The 20,803-nt window shown below is 42.9% G+C and overlaps 1 protein-coding gene across 3 annotated transcripts in view; it reads left to right on the top strand.

The window, feature by feature from the left end:
* PGR (progesterone receptor) overlaps window positions 1-20,803 on the top strand; it is a 73,878-nt gene that overhangs the window by 14,343 nt on the left and 38,732 nt on the right. The window contains exons 1-2 of one of the 3 annotated variants that reach the window (XM_048495274.1): window positions 4,452-4,534; window positions 18,767-18,883. In XM_048495274.1, the coding sequence (XP_048351231.1) occupies window positions 4,477-4,534; window positions 18,767-18,883 (175 nt within the window). In that variant the 5' untranslated portion in view covers window positions 4,452-4,476. Of the gene's footprint in view, window positions 1-4,451; window positions 4,535-18,766; window positions 18,884-20,803 lie in introns of those variants that run through there. The other 2 variants (XM_048495272.1, XM_048495273.1) reach the window with 2 other exon arrangements.

The following is a 20,803-nucleotide window of genomic DNA, read 5'->3' as shown; positions in this document are numbered from 1 at the left end:
TTTTTTGCTATCTTAGGAAGCTGAAGCTGTGACTAGTTACAGCCATTCCTCTTCTATCTCAGATAAAATTCCCAGTGGCTAGCATTGTGTGTCTGAGAAGTATGTTAACTATTTTGGGGTTTTTTTTCCTCCTTTTCTTCTCAGAGTAGTTTGCAGTTTATCCCCTTCTCCATTTTATCTTCACAACAACAATATGAGATAACTGGCTGTGTGGGTTTTCCAGGTTGTGGTCTGGAAGTTTTTTGCCCCTAACATTTCATCTGCATCTAGAGATGCCTTCTCCAGAGGCATGTTGTGGGAAGATGTGTTTCTCTCCATGGCACAGTGTGGAGTGATTGTATGGGGGGGAGGGGGAGGCACATTTGCATTTGTGGGGGTGGAGTTCATTCATGGCAGCACTTGCAACTGTATTAGCATATTTCCAAATGGAGTTCATTTGCAGTTGCGTTTGAATGTCTCTGTTTTTGGTTTGGGTATTTTTTAGCACTGTTAGCCAGGTTTTGTAGATTTTCAGACTCTCTTCCTTTTTGTTGAATCTGTCCTAGTTTTTGTGTATTTCAGTGACTTCCCTGTGCAATCTGACATAGTAGCTGTCAGTGATGTCAAAAATTTCTGTTTTGTGAAGTTAGGATCCTATGTCCAGCTTGGTTTAGAGCACGTATAGCTACTAATGACTTCTGAGTTTGACATCTTCAGCCCTCAGTCTTCAGATCCACCAGAAAAATACAACAAATGCTATGATCAGCAAAGGACAAGAGAGACCAACCCCCTTACCGTGGCAGAAGTCTACTGCATACCATGCAGCTGTGGACAAATATACATAGGGGATACAAAATGTAACATTATGACAAGAATTAAAGAACGTGAAAGGCACTGCTGACTAATCCAACTTGAGGAATCAGCAGTAACTGAGCATGCTCTAAACCAAGCCGGGCATAGGATCTTGCTTGAAGATACAGACATTCTTGACAATGGTGATGACTACACAGTGGACAATGTGTAACACACTTCTCTCTGTGATACACCTCTGAAGATGGCAGCCACAGATGCAGGCGAAACGATAGGAACAAGATCTACCAGACCATGGCCACACAGCCTGGAAAACCCACAACAACCAGTTGAATCCAGCTGTGAATGCCTTCAACAATACATTAAGCCTTTGATAATACTACTATGTCAGTTTACCCAGGTAAGCCTTTGAAGTGCACAAACACTGGGACAGTTTCAATAAAAAGGAAAAGAGTCTGAAAATCCTCCAAACCTGGCTACCAGCACTAAAAAACACCAAAACCCAAAGACATGGAAATGCAAATGAACTCCACCCCCCACCCTAAGACACATACTCCACAACACAATAATTCCACACTGTGAAATGGAGAGAAACACATGAAGATACCAGTCATGGATGTGGGTGAAATGTTAGGTGCAAAAACTACCAGACCACAGCCACATAGCCTGGAAAACGAACAACAGCCAGTTGATTCCAGCTATGAAGATCTTTGAAAATACATCTGTGAGGCAGGTTAAGTTGAGAGTGTGACTGGCCCATGATCACCCAGTGATCATAGCTGAGTAGAGGTTGACCCCTAGTCTGACAATGTGACCACTACTCTGCATTGTCTCTGAGTTCCTCCTGAGGGCAGTTAAGTAAACAGTTGAACAGTGGTTTGGATTCAGCAGTGCTATGCACAACCTAGTTGCACAGATGAACGTTGACCTACATATTATAGTGCCCAGAAACTGGAAGCACAAAATCTTGTTCAGGCAGAAACGTAAGTGGGGATATAATTAGTTTGACACACTGCAAGCCACTACCATGATCTTTTTCTTGCTTTGCTGCTTGTACTAGAACTCAAGCGTAAGTGAAAGTTTTGTTCTGGATCCAGTCCAAGATATGCTTGTGTTCCCTTTTCAGCATTGTGATTATTTCTTAGAGTATCTGCTTTGAGATAAAGAGATGTATCCAATCAGGGATCAGTAGAAGATGTTCCTCATGGCCCCCTCCTCCCAACAGCTACTTTTGACCCCTGGAAAGGTGATGTGTGGCCTGGCATGAATAGAATAAGAAGATCAGAGGATGAATGGGGTGGAAAAGGGAGGATGGGTGTTTTGGACTGATCTACAACCTTTTCTCTTCTTAATCTCCATTGTTATCTGAAAATATTGATATTACACCAATTTTTATTACAGTCTGTGGAGGTGTAAAACTATAAGAACATAGAACTAGTCAAACCCCCTGACCAAATTCACAACTGCCTCCTCCTCACTCACCCAGTGACCCCTGCTCCATGCCCAAAAGATGGTAGAAAACTCCTCCAGGATCCCTGGCCAATCTGGCCTGGAGGAAAATTCCTTTCTGACCCCAAAGTGGTGATTGGCATTACCTTGGACATGTAACAGAGTGCTATGAGAATGGAACACTGACTCATCTCTTCCTTCCTTCCCTCTTCCTGCTTTTGGTTCACGGAAGTTTTATACAATAAATATCAAAGAGCACACAATATTTATGTAGCTATTATAAACAAATATTATAAATAACTATTATGATATGAAATGAATGAATAAAAGATTAGCCTTTCTTTACCATTAGTCATGCCATTAAATGTGGAAAATGTGTAAGCATGCCTAGTATATATAATTTCAGGATCTGAATTTCCTGTTTTTTTCAGAGGTTTTATTAAGCGTTTTACATTGTTTTTTAACGACTTCAACAAAAGTATTAATAAATCGCACACCTTGTGCTACTCCAAGGAGTAGGTAGCAGATTTGAATATAGACTTCCCAGGTCCTAGACGGAGATTCAAATGTCATTCACTTCTTGGATTTCCTTGTCCACTCAGGAAAGCACTGTCTAAGAATGTGTGGCACGTAATATAGTCACTGTAAGCACTCTTGTTGGTAGCTGGTCGAATTAGTTTGGACTCTCTGTTGAGTTCAGCCAAAACACACATTGTGGATTGTTGATGCAGCATTCTATCTTCAGGAAGGATGAGAGAGGAGGATGACTTCCCTTGCTAAACATAGACTAGAATCCCAGAGCTGGGAAAAATATTTCAGATTCCTAAGCAGCAATGTCAAATTCGTCATAGGATGGCAATAATATTTCACATTCCTAAATGGCAGAGTGAATCTTCTAGCAGGGAAATCCTGAAAGTAAGACCTTTTAAGCTCATTGTAGCAAGCAGCCTTAGAAGGGTGAGTGAGGCGTGTACTTTCACAGCCAAAGCACAGCCCTGCCGGTTTCTGCGACCCCTGAGATATATTCCTGTTACTTAATGCTTTTCACTGGACTTCTTAGTGTGTGTGTATGTGTGCGCATATGTATGTAAGGTGCCATCAACTTACAGCTGACTCATGGTGACCCCGTAGGGCAGTGATGGCGAACCTTTTCGAGACTGAGTGCCCAAATTGCAACCCAAAACCCACTTATTTATTGCAAAGTGCCAACATGGCAATTGAACCTGCATACAGAGGTTTTAGTTTAAAAAAGAACGGTTTGCTCCAAGGCGTGCGTTACTTGGGAGTAAGCTTGGTGAAGCAACCGTGCAACGCTTCGAATGGGTGAATCATGACCCTAGGAGGGCTTACTCAGAAGCAAGGCCAGCCTAGATATGTGTGTGTATGGGGGGGGGGATTGATTTTCCGCTCCCCCTTCATGACGAACTCTGTGCGCGTGTGCCCACAGAGAGGGCTCTGAGTGCCACCTCTGGCACACGTGCCATAAGTTCGCCACCACTGCCATAGGGTTTATAAGGCAGGAGATGTTCAGAGGTCACTTGCCATTGCCTTCCTCTGTGTGGTGACCCTGGGCTTCCATGGTGGTCTCCCATCCAGGTACCAGCCAGGGCTGACCCTGCTTAGCTTCTGATATCTGACAAGATTCAGCTTACTTGGACTATCCAGGTCAGGGCTCATCAGCATACCAGCTGTGATTGAAAATACCAGCCAAATCCTTCTGGTTGCCAGATACTTTTGAAAACATTGTTTTCAAAAAAAGGAAAGGAAAGAGAAAAGAGAAATAGTCAAGCTTTTCTGTGTCACACTGGCATTTGTGAGCTATGACAGTGGTAAATTCAGAGCAGATGTATTGCTGCCTTATTATTTAATAGCATCAAGGAGATTTAAATTGGCTTTGTTGTGATACAGGTCTGATGTGATTTTCAGTGTTTCACAGTATTATCCTTGTTAAACCCAAGCATATTTATTTCAAGGAGGGATGACAGAGTTTGTTTGTCACAGGAGTGCAAAACTTATTTGTAATGGAAATTATGTGCCAGAATGGGAGGGTAGAGGGAGAACATACAAATACAAAAACGTTATAAGGTTTGTTCCAGCCAATCTTAGGAGAAGGGAAGAAGACACCCACATTAATAAGGAAACTTACAGAACGGGAACCTTTTGCGAGTATGAAAACTGCTAGCAAAGGAAATGATGGGGGAGAAAGTGATGGAGGAAGAGATTTAATCCTGGAAATAAATGAATTGGAATAGACCCAAGGACCGAATTACGCTACCTGAAAATGTGCAAAATGAAGGTATCAATGAATATGCTGAAAATGTTCATGTCGAAAAGTGATATATAAATATAAATAAGAAAGAGTAATGGCTTTGGTGTTGGAGAGAGAATTGAGTGTTGGATTATTCCTGAGGTATCTTCCAATGATGTAAGAAAAGCCAAGTTGGATCTGGTCACAGCCCCATCTATTGTACTGGTACTCAAGGGTAGACTGCTTCCAAAAATTGTGTTTCTGTTCAGCCATGATGGCTATTTATATCCGCTTTTGTTCCTTAGATCCATTGCTACCTCTCGCCTGCTCTGTCAAAATTTAGATCCTGTTTTGACAGAGACATTTATTTATTTAGAAAATGATCCTTTGTGCACATACTTTTTGCAGAATGACTGTGTGTTTCACAGTGGGGTTTCCCTCGGTTTCTTCTTTTACATGCCTGGCTGCTTCCTCTGAGCCTAGCCACCATTTTGCCTGCTCACCCAGTTCCGGGTCTGCTGCTGTTTTGGGTTTTTTAAAGGCTGTTATAATGACATCACTCATGATATCACTCCTGTAATAGATCAAAAGTATCAAAATAACGTTGGTTCCCTGGAAATGCTGGCACGGGAGTGGGCAGAACTTTCCCTGTTTGGGTAGGGAAAGGCGGGGAGGAATGGAAAACACAAAGGAAGCAAAACACACACTGCTTTGCTTTGCTTTCTCTGTAAAGACAGGGAGGAAATTGTGTTTTGATCTGAGGGAACAAGGCCAGTTTTCCATTGCCACAGTGTTAATTCCACAACAAATAACAGGTACACATGGAATGTTCTTCTCATTTTGAAAACGAGATCAAAACCCATGTCAAAACCCATGTTCTAAGTTAGGTGAAAAAGTAATATCCCAAAGGGTAATAAATATTTCAGTTTGTAGAGAGGATCCCTGAGTTAAATACACACACTGATATATTTCTGGAGTCTTTATTTTTTTTAAAAAAACTAAAGCATACAAATTTGATGTTCAACTAGCTGAATCTGGAGTGCTTTGGAGGAAATGATAGACATTAGTGACAGGTAGAATACTGCTCGCCACACAGGGCTATTTTAAATATTAGACTGTCTGAAAACAGCACAATGAAAACAATAAACATGTTGGTGGAGATAACACTATTGAGATGGCTGAAGCTTGGGTGATGCTATAGACATTTAATAGAAAAGCAGCCAACTACTGTATTCCATACTGCCTTATGGGTATTGAGCAGATCTGTTCTTTGGCAGCGTTTGTGTTCCTTGAATACAGTCTTTAAAAATGCATAGTGTCAGAGAGTCACTCATTGGAAGACTACAGCTTAGTTCACAGCATTTAGGACTCCAGTTAAAAGGGACATACTTCTCATTCTGAATATATCTGAAAAGTCATGGTGCATGGTTCAGAAGCAATGCTTCCTGTAAGCTGCATGGCCACCATATTGATGCTGTGCAGATAAGGGGGAACTCTCCCAGACTCAGTTCTGCACAGTGTCTGAGAAGTTCTGCGTAGCACTGGGGAATGATTACAGGAACTATTGCTCAGAAGTCTGAACTTCCATCATGACATCATGGCCAACTGCCTTACTGACATAGGGATTTGTGGGACAGTCCTACAGTGGCTTCATGCATTTCTTCAAGCTTGGGGACAAAGGGTAGCAATCGGCAAGTGGACCTCCATTCACTAAATCATTGGTGTTTGGTGTCTCTCAAGGGGCAGTTCTCTTGCTGATACTATTTAATATCTATATGCACCCTCTTTCTGGGCTGATCTGGAAGTTTGGGTTGGGTTGCCTCAATATGCCAGTGACACTCATCTGTCTTTGTTAATGGACTGTCATCCGGACTCTGCCTCTGATACTCTGGCCAGTTGTCTGGAGGCCATGGTGAAGTAGTTGAAAGAGAGCCGACTGAAGTTAAATCCAACAAGATGGAGGTCCTGTGGCTGGGTCAGAGCAGGATGGGGCAAGGTTGCCAATTACTAGCTCTGGATGATGCACAGTTGACTATTCTGCAAACTATGAAAAGCCTGGAGGTGTACGATGATACCTCCTTATCAATGGAAGTTCAAGTGGCACATGTCACTAGCATGCACATACCCAATGGAAGTTCAAGTGGCACATGTCACTAGCATGGCATTCTACCATCTATGTTAAGCAAAACAATTGGTGGCCTACCTATCTCAGACTGACCTAAGCACAGTGATCTATGGAACAGTCACCTCTAGTATGGATTACTTCAACTCGCTCCATGCAGGGCTACCCTTGGGCCAGATCTGGAAGCTCCAGGTGGTGTAAAATGCAGCAATGTGGGTCCTCATGGGGTGCACATACCCAACCAGTGCTTTGCCGGGTGTATTTGCTCCAGGTGGCATACCAGGTCAGCTTTAAGGTTTGGGTGTTAACTTTTAAAGCCCTAAATGGTTTGGGCCCATGTATCTATAGGACGATCAGTGAACAAAAACATGTTTGTGACTCTTGGCTCCAGAGAGATTTGTCTAGCCTCAGCCAGAGCCAGGGCTCATTGGTCGCCCCTTTCTGATGGAACCTTCTTGCTGGGGAGACCAGGGCCTTGCAGAATTTAGTGCAATTCCATAGGACCTGCAAGTCGGAACTGCTCCACCAGGCATATGGCTGAGGCAGCTACAGTTATACCATCACCTGTCCCCCTTTCCTTTCCTTTACATCCCTTCCGCCCTCCCACACCCCTTCTCCCTTTCTGTACCTGCCCTATGTTCATTCCTCTTCCTTCCCTTACCCATACCCCATTTCCTTTCAGTGATTCCCTCTGTGAGGGCCCTGTTCCAAATTTAATTATAATGCCATCAAGAAGAGGGACTGTTGAGCATAGATGAAGCCAAATTGCCAAACTGAATTTCTATGCTATTTTAAGCTGAATTTTCATAGTTATTGATAGGGTATTTATGATGTACTGTTTTACTATGTATGTTTTATTGAAAGTTAGAAACCACCCTGAGCCTGAATCGGGAAGGGCAGCATAACAATTGCATAGTAAGTAAGTAAACAAACAAACAAACAAACAAACAATTGTATTGTCGAAGGCTTTCACAGCCGGAATCACTTGGGTGCTGTATGGTTTCCAGGCTGTATGGCCGTGTTCTAGCAGCATTCTCTCCTGACGTTTCGCCTGCATCTGTGGCTGGCATCTTCAGAGGATCATGATCCTCTGAAGATGCCAGCCACAGTGGTGGGGGGGGGGGGGGGTGGGGGGGGGGGGGGGTGGGGGGGGGGGGGGGTGGGGGGGGGGGGGGGTGGGGGGGGGGGGGGGTGGGGGGGGGGGGGGGTGGGGGGGGGGGGGGGTGGGGGGGGGGGGGGGTGGGGGGGGGGGGGGGTGGGGGGGGGGGGGGGTGGGGGGGGGGGGGGGTGGGGGGGGGGGGGGGTGGGGGGGGGGGGGGGTGGGGGGGGGGGGGGGTGGGGGGGGGGGGGGGGGGGGGGGGGGGGGGGGGGGGGGGGGGGGGGGGGGGGGGGGGGGGGGGAGGGGGGGGGGGAGGGAGGGGGAGAGAGGGGGAGGGGAGGGGGGGGGGAGGGGGCGGGGGGGGGGGGTGAGGAGGGGGGGGGGGAGGAGGGGCGGGGGGGGGGGGGGGGGGGGGGGGGAAGATGCAGGCGAAACGTCAGGAGAGAATGCTGCTAGAACACGGCCATACAGCCCGGAAACCACACAGCACCCAAACAAATAACTATATGGCTATATGGCTTTGACTATCTGCAAAGTGTTGTTCCATCTCAATGGAATATGACAGGTGGATGTCTCTCACACGCTATGAGACCATGGATTGGGACCCGTAGGCTTTCTCAGGGCCACGTTCTTCCATGCACGTGTGATCCTTGACTCGTAATAAAAATTTATTGACGGCTCCCAGATTTCTCTCCTGATGTTGCTCCTCTTCGTCTCCTTCGCCTAATGATATTTTAATCTGCTTTGTCTCTTTAGTTAATTCAGTTATTTGCCAACATCTGCGTACTATTCTTGAAGTTTGATTAGCTCTTATTTCATTTTGGTCTCCTGTTCTTATCTTTGCATCGGCACAATAGAGTCCATGGTTTGCTTTTGACAGGGGAGAGTTTTATGTTCACTGCAATATTGTTTTTTTGGGTGACAGAACAATGCTCTATTTGGGAGCTTTGCATATTATTGCTATTGGAAACAAACCTGGCCTTCTTGACGCAGGAACTTCCCAGTTCAGTATTTACTCTGTAATTCAAAACTCAGGGGGAGGGGGCGACTAGGAAAAAAAATCCAAATCAAAACACCCACACCAGCATTTGGAAAATTGAGATAATTGCTCATTTCTATTCATATTCCATGATTCTTTTATTTCTGTAGTTTTTATTTTGCCCCTCTTTTCTAGTCTCAGTTTTAAAAGAAGTTCGTAGAGCCATTGTTTCTTTTTACTAATTTTCTCCAGAAATTGCTTGGGGAATCTTCTTCATACTCCCTTTGCCCTTATCGACCTTGGAGATATGGGGAACGTTGAACTTGTAATGTGAAAGCCAAAAACCAAAAAAGAGGGCAGAGAGCTCTGTCTCTGTATTACAACAAAAATCTTTATACTGTGGCGGCAGCCAATCAAATTTCCAATGGCTATTCAGAAGCCCTACTGGGCTAAAGCCCCTAGTGGTCCCCCTACTTTCTAAAAACATTTAGTGGGTGATAAGAAAGGTGTCAGCGGCGCCATGTTGCCCCCAAGCCCTGCATTGGGGAACCCTGCCTCACATGAATGGAATATCATGTGTGCTCACTACATCTATGTTTTTTTTAACTTCTTTTGTATGTGCCCGAGCATAATGGATGATGCTGTCTTTTGTGGAGTCTAGGGCCCCTTCCACACACACAAAATAATGCATTTTCAAACCACTTTCACAATTGTTTGAAAGTGGATTTTGCCATTCTGCACAGCTTCAAAGAGCACTGAAAGCAGTTTGAAAGTGCATTATTCTGCATGTGCGGAATGAGCCTAGCATTGTGTACCTTGATTGGTAGCAGTTCTCAGAAGTTTGTCAAACTACCCAAGATAGAACTTGGGATCTTCAGGGCTCTTTGTGCTGGTCCCCAGCTTTGGTTCGCTTGCTTAGCTATATCCAGCGATTCCTAATCGCTACTAGAAGAAGAAGAGCTTGTATTTATACCCCACCTTTTTCTCTTGCAAGGAGACTCAAGGTGGCTTACAAGCTCCTTTCCTTTCCTCTCCCCACAACAAACACCTGGTGAGGTAGGTGGGGCTGAGAAAGTTTCGAAGAACTCTGAGTAGCTCAAGGTCACCCAGAAGGAATGTAGGAGTGCAGAAACACATCTGGTTTGTGAAATAAGCCCCTGCAACTCAGGTGGAGGAGTGAGGAATCAAACCTGGTTCTCAAGATTTGAATCTACCTTCTCTTAACCACTACACCATGCTGGCTCTAAATCATCACTGCTGTGCAACTCCAATATACTAAGTCAATGTATGGATAAATGTCTGTCTGCTGAATTCCCATTCAGACCTGAAAATTCTACAGAAAATCCATCTCCCCATTCTACAGCATAGTGCAAATATCAGAGGGATATGTTGAAATTAGGGCAGGGCTGGGAGGACCAGGAGTGGGAGGAATCCACAAGTCATAGAAGCGCTATCACGTTAGTTAGTGTGTACTAGCAGAAAGAGAGTAAGAGCTGGTTTTATTGCCCCGCCCCACTTTTCTCTACTGAAAAAATTCTCAAAGCAGCTCACAATCACCTTTCCCTTTAACAACAGGGGCTGTATTTTTTATTACAAATGGATAGCCAGCATAAGAAAAATCTCTACTGTTGCATAAGTCTCATTTTGAAGTTATAAAATTTTCCAGGTGGCTTTGGGCCAGATCAGTGTTATCCCTAATTCTGAAATTAGCCAAATATCTTGCATATCTTTCCCCTATTAATCATAGATATTACTCTTCTGAGAAATGCTGGCATTAGAATACAAAAGTCAGAGAACTGAGAACTTTCTTTTCGCTCCTGCATTCAAAAACCACAAATATTAATCTGAGAGGCTGTATGCTTATGCACAGGAGAGAGGCTAAATCTATTCAGTGGGACTTTGGTTGGTATCAATACAAGCATGACTTCTTATGTTTTTAGAGTTGTGTTGGGTTATTACCTACAGTTTTGGAGCATAATAATCTTAATTTGGAGATGGTTACCTACAAAGTCCTTCATGGTCTGGAACCTGCATATTTGCACCATCTCTATTTATCTGCTCTGCTGAGACATCTTTGCTGATCTGAGTGAAGCCTTCCTTGGTGTCACTATTTCAAGTCAAAATCAAGGGGCTGCCCAGCCACCACGTGAACTCTCTCCGTGGCTCCCATCTGCTAGAATAGCCTTACTGACAATAAAAGAGTGGGTGGAGCCCTCAAATTCCAACCATTTTAGGAACGATACATGGTTGTATCAGCAGAAGTGTTCAAGAGATTATTTTAAAATAAAGGGAATAAGACTGTGGTAAAACTGAATTGTGCCCCAAAGTCACTTTGGGGAATTGACCACACTGGTTCTTCAGCATTGGATCATTTCATTTTTAGTGCTTCAGGGGTTGGTCCTAGAGCCAGCACAGGGGTAGAGCCTCCACGAGGTTTGAAGACATGAACTTCTCCATCAAGCTGAATAGAATTATTTTAAGGTGCCTTAGATAAGTAAGAAACATCCTGTGTTAAATGCCAAGTAGGCAAATTATCTCTCACAATATGTCGCTGGTTACATTTAGCTTGGTTGTATAATAGGCATACCCTATATTTAAGTTTATTGACTTAAAAATAAGTTCAAGCCTTCTTCAAAGATAAGCTCAACCAAATAGGCCCCTCCCATCTTTAGAGTACATTTTCTCAGAAGGCCCCAGTGAAACAGGTGGGCAATCTGGACAGAAGATTTTGGGATTTGTTGTCATGAGATATGTGATGGCTGCTAGATCAGATGGTTTTAAAAGGGATGAGACAGAGATGTCAGTGGCAATTATTCACAATGGCTGAATGGTACCTCCATGTTACAAATACGTACACATGAACACATATGGCTTTATACTGAACCAGATCCTTGATCCATCAAGATCAGTATTGTCAGAATTGTCTACTCAGACTGGCTGGCAGACAGAAGACTTTTCCATCACCTGCTACATGGTCTTTTTAACTGGAGATGACAGGGATTGAACCCGGGACTTTCTGCATGCCAAGCAGAGGCTATTCCACTCAGCAACAGTCTTGCCCCCATGTTCAGTGGCAATGTATCTTTGAACAACAATGCTGGAGGCAAGGCTGTGGAACTTTTGAGCTGTATGCCCCTGTTTTGAATCTTTCAGGGTACTTGACCCTGCAGGAAACAGATAGACCATTGGTCTGGACCAACAGAGCTGTTCTTGTGAAGTTGCAAGCAGAAAATTAAATATATATTTTTTGCCCTTCATTTGGCTGAGCTGTAGAATTTTTTAAGCTTGTTTTCTAAGCTTTCAGTAAAACAAAAGCTTTGGGGTATGAACTTTGGAAACTGATTATGTGTTCTCTTAATGCAAGTGTGCTCATAAAAGTTCTGATTGTAGGGAGATACATTCTTTCACAAAACAGTACTTAGGTAGCCATGACTAAAAAATGTAATCATTCTCCAAATTGGGTATAGCTATTTGAGGGACGTTTTTTAAAAAGAGTGAAAGAAGGAAGTGGTTTCGCATGAAAGGGGAACCCAATCTTTTAAAAGGAAGGTAGCAGTTTTGCATCCAATCATGCGGGATAAAGTCCACATAATAATTGCAGTCTGTGAGCAGATTATTGCATGTGACAAATTGCTGTGTGACCTGTTGCCACACACAACAATAAACAGGCATATCTTGTATAATTTCATTCACAGAAATCTGTCACATGGAAACATAACATGGATGGTAAGTGGTTGGGGGAGCTGGCAGATAGAAGAGGACAGACCAACCAAAGGCCCGGTGGAACATCTCTGTCTTAATGGCACTGTGGAACTGTCTAAGGTCCTGCAGGGAACTGGTGTCAGCTGGCAGAGAATTCCATCAGGCTAGAGTCATGGCAGAAAAAGCCGTAGCTCTGGTTGAGGCCTGTCTAACATCCTTGGGGCCAGGGACCACCAGAAGATTCTATTAGAGGACCGGAGCATCCTCTGTGGGCATTATGGGGTGATGTGGTTCCACAGATATGAAGATCTCAGACCTTAAAGTTTAGGACCAAAACCTTGAATCTGATTCAGAATTTGATATCACACTGTGTCTCTTTGGACCGCTGGTGAATGAACTGCTTGAATGTGCTTTCAGGTAGACAACTCCCTGCATATTTGAAAGTATCACTCTGTAGAGAAAACGAATCCCAAACTTCTTCCACCATGATAGTTCTGTATATGTAGAGGTTTTGTAACACAGGGAACATTTGATGCCTCGCCTGTAATCTGAAAGAGGAAGAAATCCTGCAAAACAGGTAGCTTGACTACGTCTCTGAAGACTATGGATTGGATTATCACTTATTTTCAGACTGGGTGGTTGTGACCTTCAGCATTCTGAGTTGCAAATGGAAGTTTAACCCCCTGGAACGAGTGTTAAAAATAATTGAATGGAACTGTGGCCAGTTTGTTCCCTTGTGCACTGTAGAAACTGAAACAAGAAGATTGGTTCAGGAAAATCAAAAGTGAATGAGGTATTAGATGTTGACACTTCCCTGAAAAAAGAAATGCTGGAGATTCTTTAATATTTTATTTGCAAGAGCGCTCTTTCCGAATAGATTTGAGTAAGTGATCACAACCTCGCTGAACTCAGAAGGGCTTCGTTCTGTAAATGTGCTAGGATTGAGATACATGGGTCAGAGAGTACTCCCAGTTGTCATGAACTAGAGTCTTGTGGGACCTTAAAAGCTAACTTTTTTTTTATCCTAGCATAAATCTTCATGCACTAAAGTCCAATTTGTAAAGTGCACATTGTGGGTCTTTAGTAACTATGTATGTGTGTTGCTTATGAAGGAAGAAGGTGACAAACCAGTTATGAAATGCAGGAAAACAAGGTTAGATGTAATTAAGTAAAACAAGCAGGGGGTTTGCAAGGACTCCTGGGGGTGGGGAAATCCCCGTGCCAAGTTAGCCAATGGCAGCATCCTCGCGACTATCAACAGGATGAGGACACCATTTTAGACATTTTAAAATTTTGCAAATAGTGCTCTATCAAGTGTCAAAACAGCTGTGTGGGGTGTAGGCAGCAGTTTTGAAACTTTGTAAGACGTGGGGTGGTGATGGACAAGAGTACCTCAGCTCTTATGGCATCTTAGGCGTTTTCCGCATGGTCCAAATATCCTGGGATGGGGAGGTGAAATTTCCCTTATCCCAGGGGTTTCAAAAATTACTAAATTGGCAGTTTTTTAAAAATATCCTGTGCTGATCTCGCTGCCATGCAAACACTGCAGGAGAAGGACCGGTTTGTTTTTCCCACCTCGCCGCCTGGTCTCCCCACTCCTGTGCCCATCCAGGGTCTCACCATCGCCCCCTCCTCCTCCACCACCCCTGTTCGCCCCATTGGGTGAACAGTGAGCTGGGCATCATCCTGCTGGAGGGGCAGGATAGTGCCTTCCTCCTCCTCCTCCTTTACCTCATGCACTCAGATGAGTGGTGGCGGTAAGGTGGGGAGCAAACAAAAGGAAGATGCTGAGGTGAATGGCCAGATGGTGGCAGCAGCTAAGATCACAGAGTGGGGAAACCCAACCCCCCCCCCATTTGCATTGTAAATACCAATAAACCAGGGCTCATGCAAAATTAACTGGAGTACTTCAACTTGATTCCTTCATGGAAACGGACAGCCATACAAAGGGAGAAACCGAGATACAAACAACCCGGTATGTATGATCCTGCTTCTACCCCAGGGTAATTGTGGCATGTGGAAAACGCGTTAAATGACTTTAAAATGTCAGTGGCATCTTCATCCCCCCCCCCCCCCCCGTATCTTTCCTATATTGTAGGCTTGTTCTTTCCCACCCTGTTTCACCTATTTGCTCCAGCTCCCAGTCTTCTACTCACTGGTGTCCCCTCTTTCCCTCTTCCTGCTGTCTATGACCTTTTCCGCACGCTTGAGTTACTCCTGAGTTTTTTGGTAGTCAATCCACAAGCATTGGAATTGGTTTGCGTAGGGTTCTTCCGCATGTTTTTCTCCCTGTGCCCTTTACAATTGTGGTGTCCATGTATTTTCTTATCTACTAGTCTTAAATAATTTGAGCATTTTCAAGAGAGGGTGCTGTTGTCATTGGTGTCATTGTCAGTGGCATCAGAGCACTTCCTTATATTTTAAAGGTCCTAAAATATTGATATAACACTAGCATTGCAGCATTTCAGAGATTTTCTGAATACCAGGCTTTCATTTAAAAAGAAATCAATCTGTAGCCCCATTTCCACACGGAGATATGAGGAAAAGGTCTATCTCCACAAGGGGAGGAGATAGAGACTTTAAAAAAAATGAAATCTGGGACTTCAGAGAATCTCTTAAACCTATTGTTACAATGCTATGGTATACATTATTGTAGGGCTTTTAAAACAAATTGAAATCACTCATCTTGCAGGGTTGAGAGGGTGGTTTAAAAATGATGCGTGCAGTCATTGAAATGTGGGCTGGAGGTAAGCAAGGAAAAGAAAACTGATAGAAACATTATGTGCAAGGAAAAAGTCAACTCAAAATCAGCTTCCAGGAAAATATCGGAATAAAAATGGTCTCAGAAGAGCTGGAAAAAATGTGTGGGAGAGGGTAGGGGACAAAAACCTGAAGTGAAAACTAAACACACAAAAATGCATTTGAAAATCAGGCAGTAAACCAAGCATTGTGGAACCAGAACAGACAAAAATTCCATGCAGAGAAGACCTGCTCTACTTCCTTCACCATTCCACTCGTACCAATTAGTTCTTTCTACTCCTGCCCTCTCTTGGAAGTTCCCGCCCTACTCTGCAGTCCTGCAAGGTGTTTTCTCCTCTCTTTTGCTAGACTTATTCCCTTGCTTTGAAAGGGAATAAATAAAAGCATTTAGATTTCATGAAACTACCTCTTCAGATCTCAATGACCACTTTGGGTTGCCTAGGAGATACTGGCTGGGATTTCTTATGTAACCCAGATTGGTGACCGAGATCTCATGAAGTTGCCTTGCGAGATCTCAGCATAGTTTATTTTGTGTTCTATTTAATCCCATCCCTGCCGTTAAATCTAAAAAAAATCAGAAAATTTGCTGCAAGTCTGGGGTCTTCCTGAGATTTGCAAAACATCTTTTCTAGCTCTGGATACTCCCTTTGTCGAACTTTTAAAAATCTCTGCAGGAGGGCATACTTGGTTATTAAGTATATGATTTCAAATGTAATGTAGAAAAGTACTTAATGTTAGTAAGGGGTGATAGCACTGTTCCCTGGCTGTTATAGGCCGCTTAAGACTTGTAATGACTTGGGAATCCCATGTCCTATTTAAGTCGTGGGGAGATAGTATCAAACTTCTTGATGAATTTTAATTCAGCAGTTTGATGCTGAATTAGACTTTGAGGCCTTCTAGCTAGAGAATGGCTCCTTTTAAGTTGGCACCAGCGTGACTGAAATGTTAAAGACTGGAATGAAATAATAATCAGTAGTAGCCTGTATCAGTGCAATAATAACATTCATAAATTAGAGGGGGGGGGTTGCTTAATTTATTTCGTTTTGCAGCTGTATCTTTGCAGGTTGCATGGTGAGAGTTCTGTGGAAACAAGCTCTTCAGTTCCATACTCATAACAGAACGACCTGCCATTAAAAAGTGATCATAACAAAGCTTCATTAATGTCATTGTGACCCTGGCATTGTGAGCCATGCGCTAAAGGCTAATCAGTCTATAAGATACTATTTTTTTTTCTTTTGGTGTGTCATGTTAAACAAGAACAGGTTGACTTGTCCTTCAGTAATGTGACACTACAGAAATGGAAGCGGAATACCTGGAGTCCCCAGAAATGGCTTCTAGGTTTATTTCATTAAAAAAAAAACAGTGGGGTCAATAACACATTTTGTTTTTTTAGCATTAAATTTTTATTAGTTTTGTCCAAATAATCTATCAAGGATTCCCAGTTGTCCAAAAATTTAACTAAATTCTTTTCTTTAAGTAATGAAGTGAGGTTGGCCATCTCCACCAACTTTATTACCCTTGTCCACTGTTCTTCAGTTGTAGGTATAGTTGGAGTTTTCCATTTCTATGCATAGATTTTTGTTGCTGCTGCAAAATTCCATGTTTTCTTCCCAGAGATCTATCCATAGGATCAATAATGCGTTTTCAACATGCATTTAATTATCAGGATAAGAAAAAGCTAACACTGGCATCCTATGCAGAACTAGGCTCTTCTAAGTCCATTGAAGTCAAAGTGCTTTGAAGGGTGTTACTCTGCTTAGGAGGGCACTGTAAATAATAGATTATGTTGGACATTGTTCCATTCTCATCAAACGCCCTTGTCTCTTGAAATCCTTCCAGAATAAAAAAACGCTCTTGGGTTCTTGAAGTAATTAACACTGAGGCCAAAGGCCATTTTTGTCCCAATTGCTCTTCATTTATTTCCTCAACAGACTTGGAAAGTATAACAGTATCAGCCAGTGAGTTAATATAATGATGTAGTCAACCTTGTTTACAGCCATTGGAGTCAAACAATTGACTCAGACCACTCTAAAAACAAATGCACGCGCAAAAAGTAGTAGCCACTGTTGAAATGGGAGACATTTCTAGGAAATCCTAGAAAAGGCCTGATGTATTCCACACACTCCCTTATACAAGTGTCTTGCTTACTGACCTAAATGATATTTATTTATATTTATTTTCATTTTATTTATTCGATTTCTATCCCGCCATATCCCTGTAGGGCTCAGGGTGGGTTACAACATAAACATTTTTAATAATATAGTAATTAAAACTTTAAAATAATATATAATACTAATACAACATTATAAAACTATAGTAAACAGCCAAAAGGTCTCAAGCAGCATCATGCTAATAAAATCCGCAAAATTAACCCCTTTTACAATTAATTACTGCCCACAAAAATGTAGCTAGCATAATGTAATAATGGGATGACTGGAGTTTTTTTCATGAAGGAAAGGGGAAATAAACCATGTTAGAAGAATGTTTTAATCATAGAACTGCGTTAATATGTATGTTATAATCCTATCAATATAATTAATAGTAATTAATTAATATAATTCTATTATAATCTATGATTCTATTAATTATATAATTATATCTTTGTCAGGCAGTAGCCCCTGAATTAAACTTCGCAAGGAAATATAAGATTTATGAGATAAAAATTGCCCTAAATATTTCTGCCTGTTCCTTTTGAATTTTCTTCAGTTTTAATTTCTGTTGTAAAAACAAGTTGGTACTGGAGGCTGACCAGCATGAAAGCATGAAAGCCAGGGATATTGATCACTGAATAATTCACACTTATAGAAGCCTTTCCTAACATTGGTCAAATGGTAATAGTTCGTTATAATATTTTAAAAGGATTTTCTGGTTCAGTCAGCTAATTTTTTTTTTGTGATTAGCTTACATATTAACACACACCTATTATTAAAGCATTCTTCCATCATGGTTTTATCTCCCCTTTCCTTCTGAAAAGGAACTCCAGTCATCCCAATATCCTACGAGGTAGATAGGGAAAATGAGATGTATTCTCTCTCTGCCCAACCACTCCACTGAGCAAAGTTTGAAGCCGGTTTCCAGCTTATGTGTCTCTTGTGTTGGAAGAAGAGCTGATAGGATAGGATAAACTACCCCAATGAGTGGCTGAGGGTCCTCTGTGTGTTTAAACTACAGTGGAACCTCAGTTTTTGCTGGTAATCAGTCTGGCAATTATTGGCGAAAACCGAAACCGGCAAAAACCGAGGGCTATGCGGTCTGTGCAAACAACACAGCAAATTTATGCAAAAGTCGCCTCGGATTTCATTGGCAAGTCGACCGAGGCAAAAAACAACTGGCAATGATCGGCGAAAACCAATGTTGTCGAAAACCGAGGTTCCACTGTATATCACTTTATCTATCGAAAATTAATCCTTTAAAAATCCTATTAATTAATGTTGACCAGGTCTGTCTTTCTTGTTGACCAGGTATCCTTGTGGATTGATGGTAAACTGCAAACATGCGAAATACTTGCCAAAGGATCAAGCTGCATTTCCAGTTGATTGCTCTGGGAATGTTCAGCAGATGCTTAGCTCTTACTTGGGAAATCCTGCTGGACTTATTTTTTTCACCTGTTTTTTTCAGGACAGCATAACTATTTATGTGCCGGGAGGAATGACTGTATAGTTGATAAAATTCGACGAAAGAACTGTCCTGCATGTCGTTTGAGGAAGTGTTGCCAAGCTGGCATGGTACTTGGAGGTAGGTGTCCTTTGATTCATGAGAAGAACTCAGAGGTATGATAATGAAAACAGTTATTTATTTTGTTTTTATTTTATTAAACTTAATATCTTACTCTCCCTGACACAACAGCCAGGCTCAGAGTGACTAACAAAATCAAAACATGCACAGCAACAATTAATTAAGTTAATAACAACACTAAAACCTTAAGCATTAAAGCATTAAAATCCCGATCCACATGGCGTTAAATTCTTCAGTTAGTTTTAAGGTGCTAGTAAATTGTAATGTCTACATGAAACCAGTTACCTAAGGGGTGGTGGGCTTTCCCTTGCCGGAAATCTCCAAGCAGCGGTTCAACATTCATCTTTTGGAGATGCTGTTTGGATTTCCTGTATTGAGTCAATGTCACAATTCTAAGGGTTCTTCCGGGGTTATGATTCTATAATACATAATGGGATGGTGGAGCTTCTGTGGCCAAAAGTCTTTTAAGAAGAGTCTCAGCTGCCATTTTTTTATGTGGATCGTTTTAGATTTTCTGCATTGAGTAGGGCTAGAAGAGCCCTATGATACACTACCGGGGCCCAGCCACGCGTTGCTGTGGCTTATTGTGGTGAAATGGGAAACCAAATGGGAGGCAACCTGGTTTTCTGAACTGTAACCTCAGTATTCAGGGAATCTGGGCTGGCTGGGCCCTCCCTCCCCTCCCTTGCATGCCACCCCTCACTCTCTCCTCTCCCTCACTTCTGTTTCCTTGCATAGCACCCCTCCCCTACCTTCCTCCCCTTTCCCTTTGCTAGAGTGGGTGGGTCATATCCAGATGCTGGACCCCCTCCCTCCCCTCCCTTGCATGCCACCCCTCACTCTCTCCCCTCCCTAACTTTTCTTCCCTTGCATGCCTCCCCCTGCATCCCTTCCCTCTCCCACCCTCTCTTCCCTTGCATGTCACCCCTCCCTCCCTTCCGTCTCCCTCTGCTAGGGTGGACGGGTCATATCCAGATGCTGGGCCCGCTCCCTCCCCTCCCTTGCATGCCACCCCTCACTCTCTGTCCCCTCCCTCACTTCTCTTCCCTTGCATGCCTCCCCCTCCGTCCCTTCCCTCTCCCTCCGCTGAATGTGTATGAGAGTAGGGTGTATTAGTTGTGTGGTGGTAGCAGTGGGTGAGGCATTTTAGAAAGTGAAAGGTACCTGCATGTGAGGGGGGGACCCCACCTGACGTCCTCACACACAGCTTAACTGTCTTGTGTATGGAAATGTTGCAGAGTCCACTCGAGTTATTGCCTATGTACTGTTTTCACTGCTCATATCTGGCCATCTGAGCGAACATTCTAAGGGCACGAACATTCTAAGGGTGACAGTTACATACAGGCAGCTTCATGGCCTGGTGCACCAAGAAAAAGGTGTTTTACCTGGCTCAGGTGTGTTGTCTGACAGCGGGAGGTATGTAAGAACACAGTTGGGGGAATGAGTAAGTGTCTGTGAAATTTTCAGAGCATTTGGGCCAGCAGGTGCGGGGTTATTCTCAAAGCAACAAACGCATGGTTCCATTTTTATATATAAAGATAATACAGTAGGCTGCTTATAGTCCAAAGTCTGAAGGAGTAATTTTGATGTTTATTTTATAGGCTGTGTCAATATTTTTTTCATAATTTGTATTATTATTTCTTATTACATAGTTCTGGTAGTAAATCCTACTCAATTTACATAAAGTGAGGATTTTTTTACTGGAGTAGGGGATGGAACCACTATGAAGTGTGGCTGGTATTAGGATTATGCACTTGATTATAATCCCTTGGAGTGTGACTGTCTTTCAAACAAATATTGCAGGGAATGTGCGGGGTACTCATTGGAGCAGTAAGCCCTGTGTGTTCCTGCTAGTAAACCTGTGTTTATAGGAGCCTGAATTTCCCAGTTTAGCCTGAACTTGCCAGAACTTGGAAGTTA

The sequence above is a fragment of the Sphaerodactylus townsendi genome, linkage group LG04 (genome assembly GCF_021028975.2).
Source record: "Sphaerodactylus townsendi isolate TG3544 linkage group LG04, MPM_Stown_v2.3, whole genome shotgun sequence".
Classification (NCBI taxonomy): Eukaryota; Metazoa; Chordata; class Lepidosauria; order Squamata; family Sphaerodactylidae; genus Sphaerodactylus; species Sphaerodactylus townsendi.
Note: the sequence above shows the minus strand (reverse complement) of the source record. Positions and strands in the feature narration are given on the sequence as shown.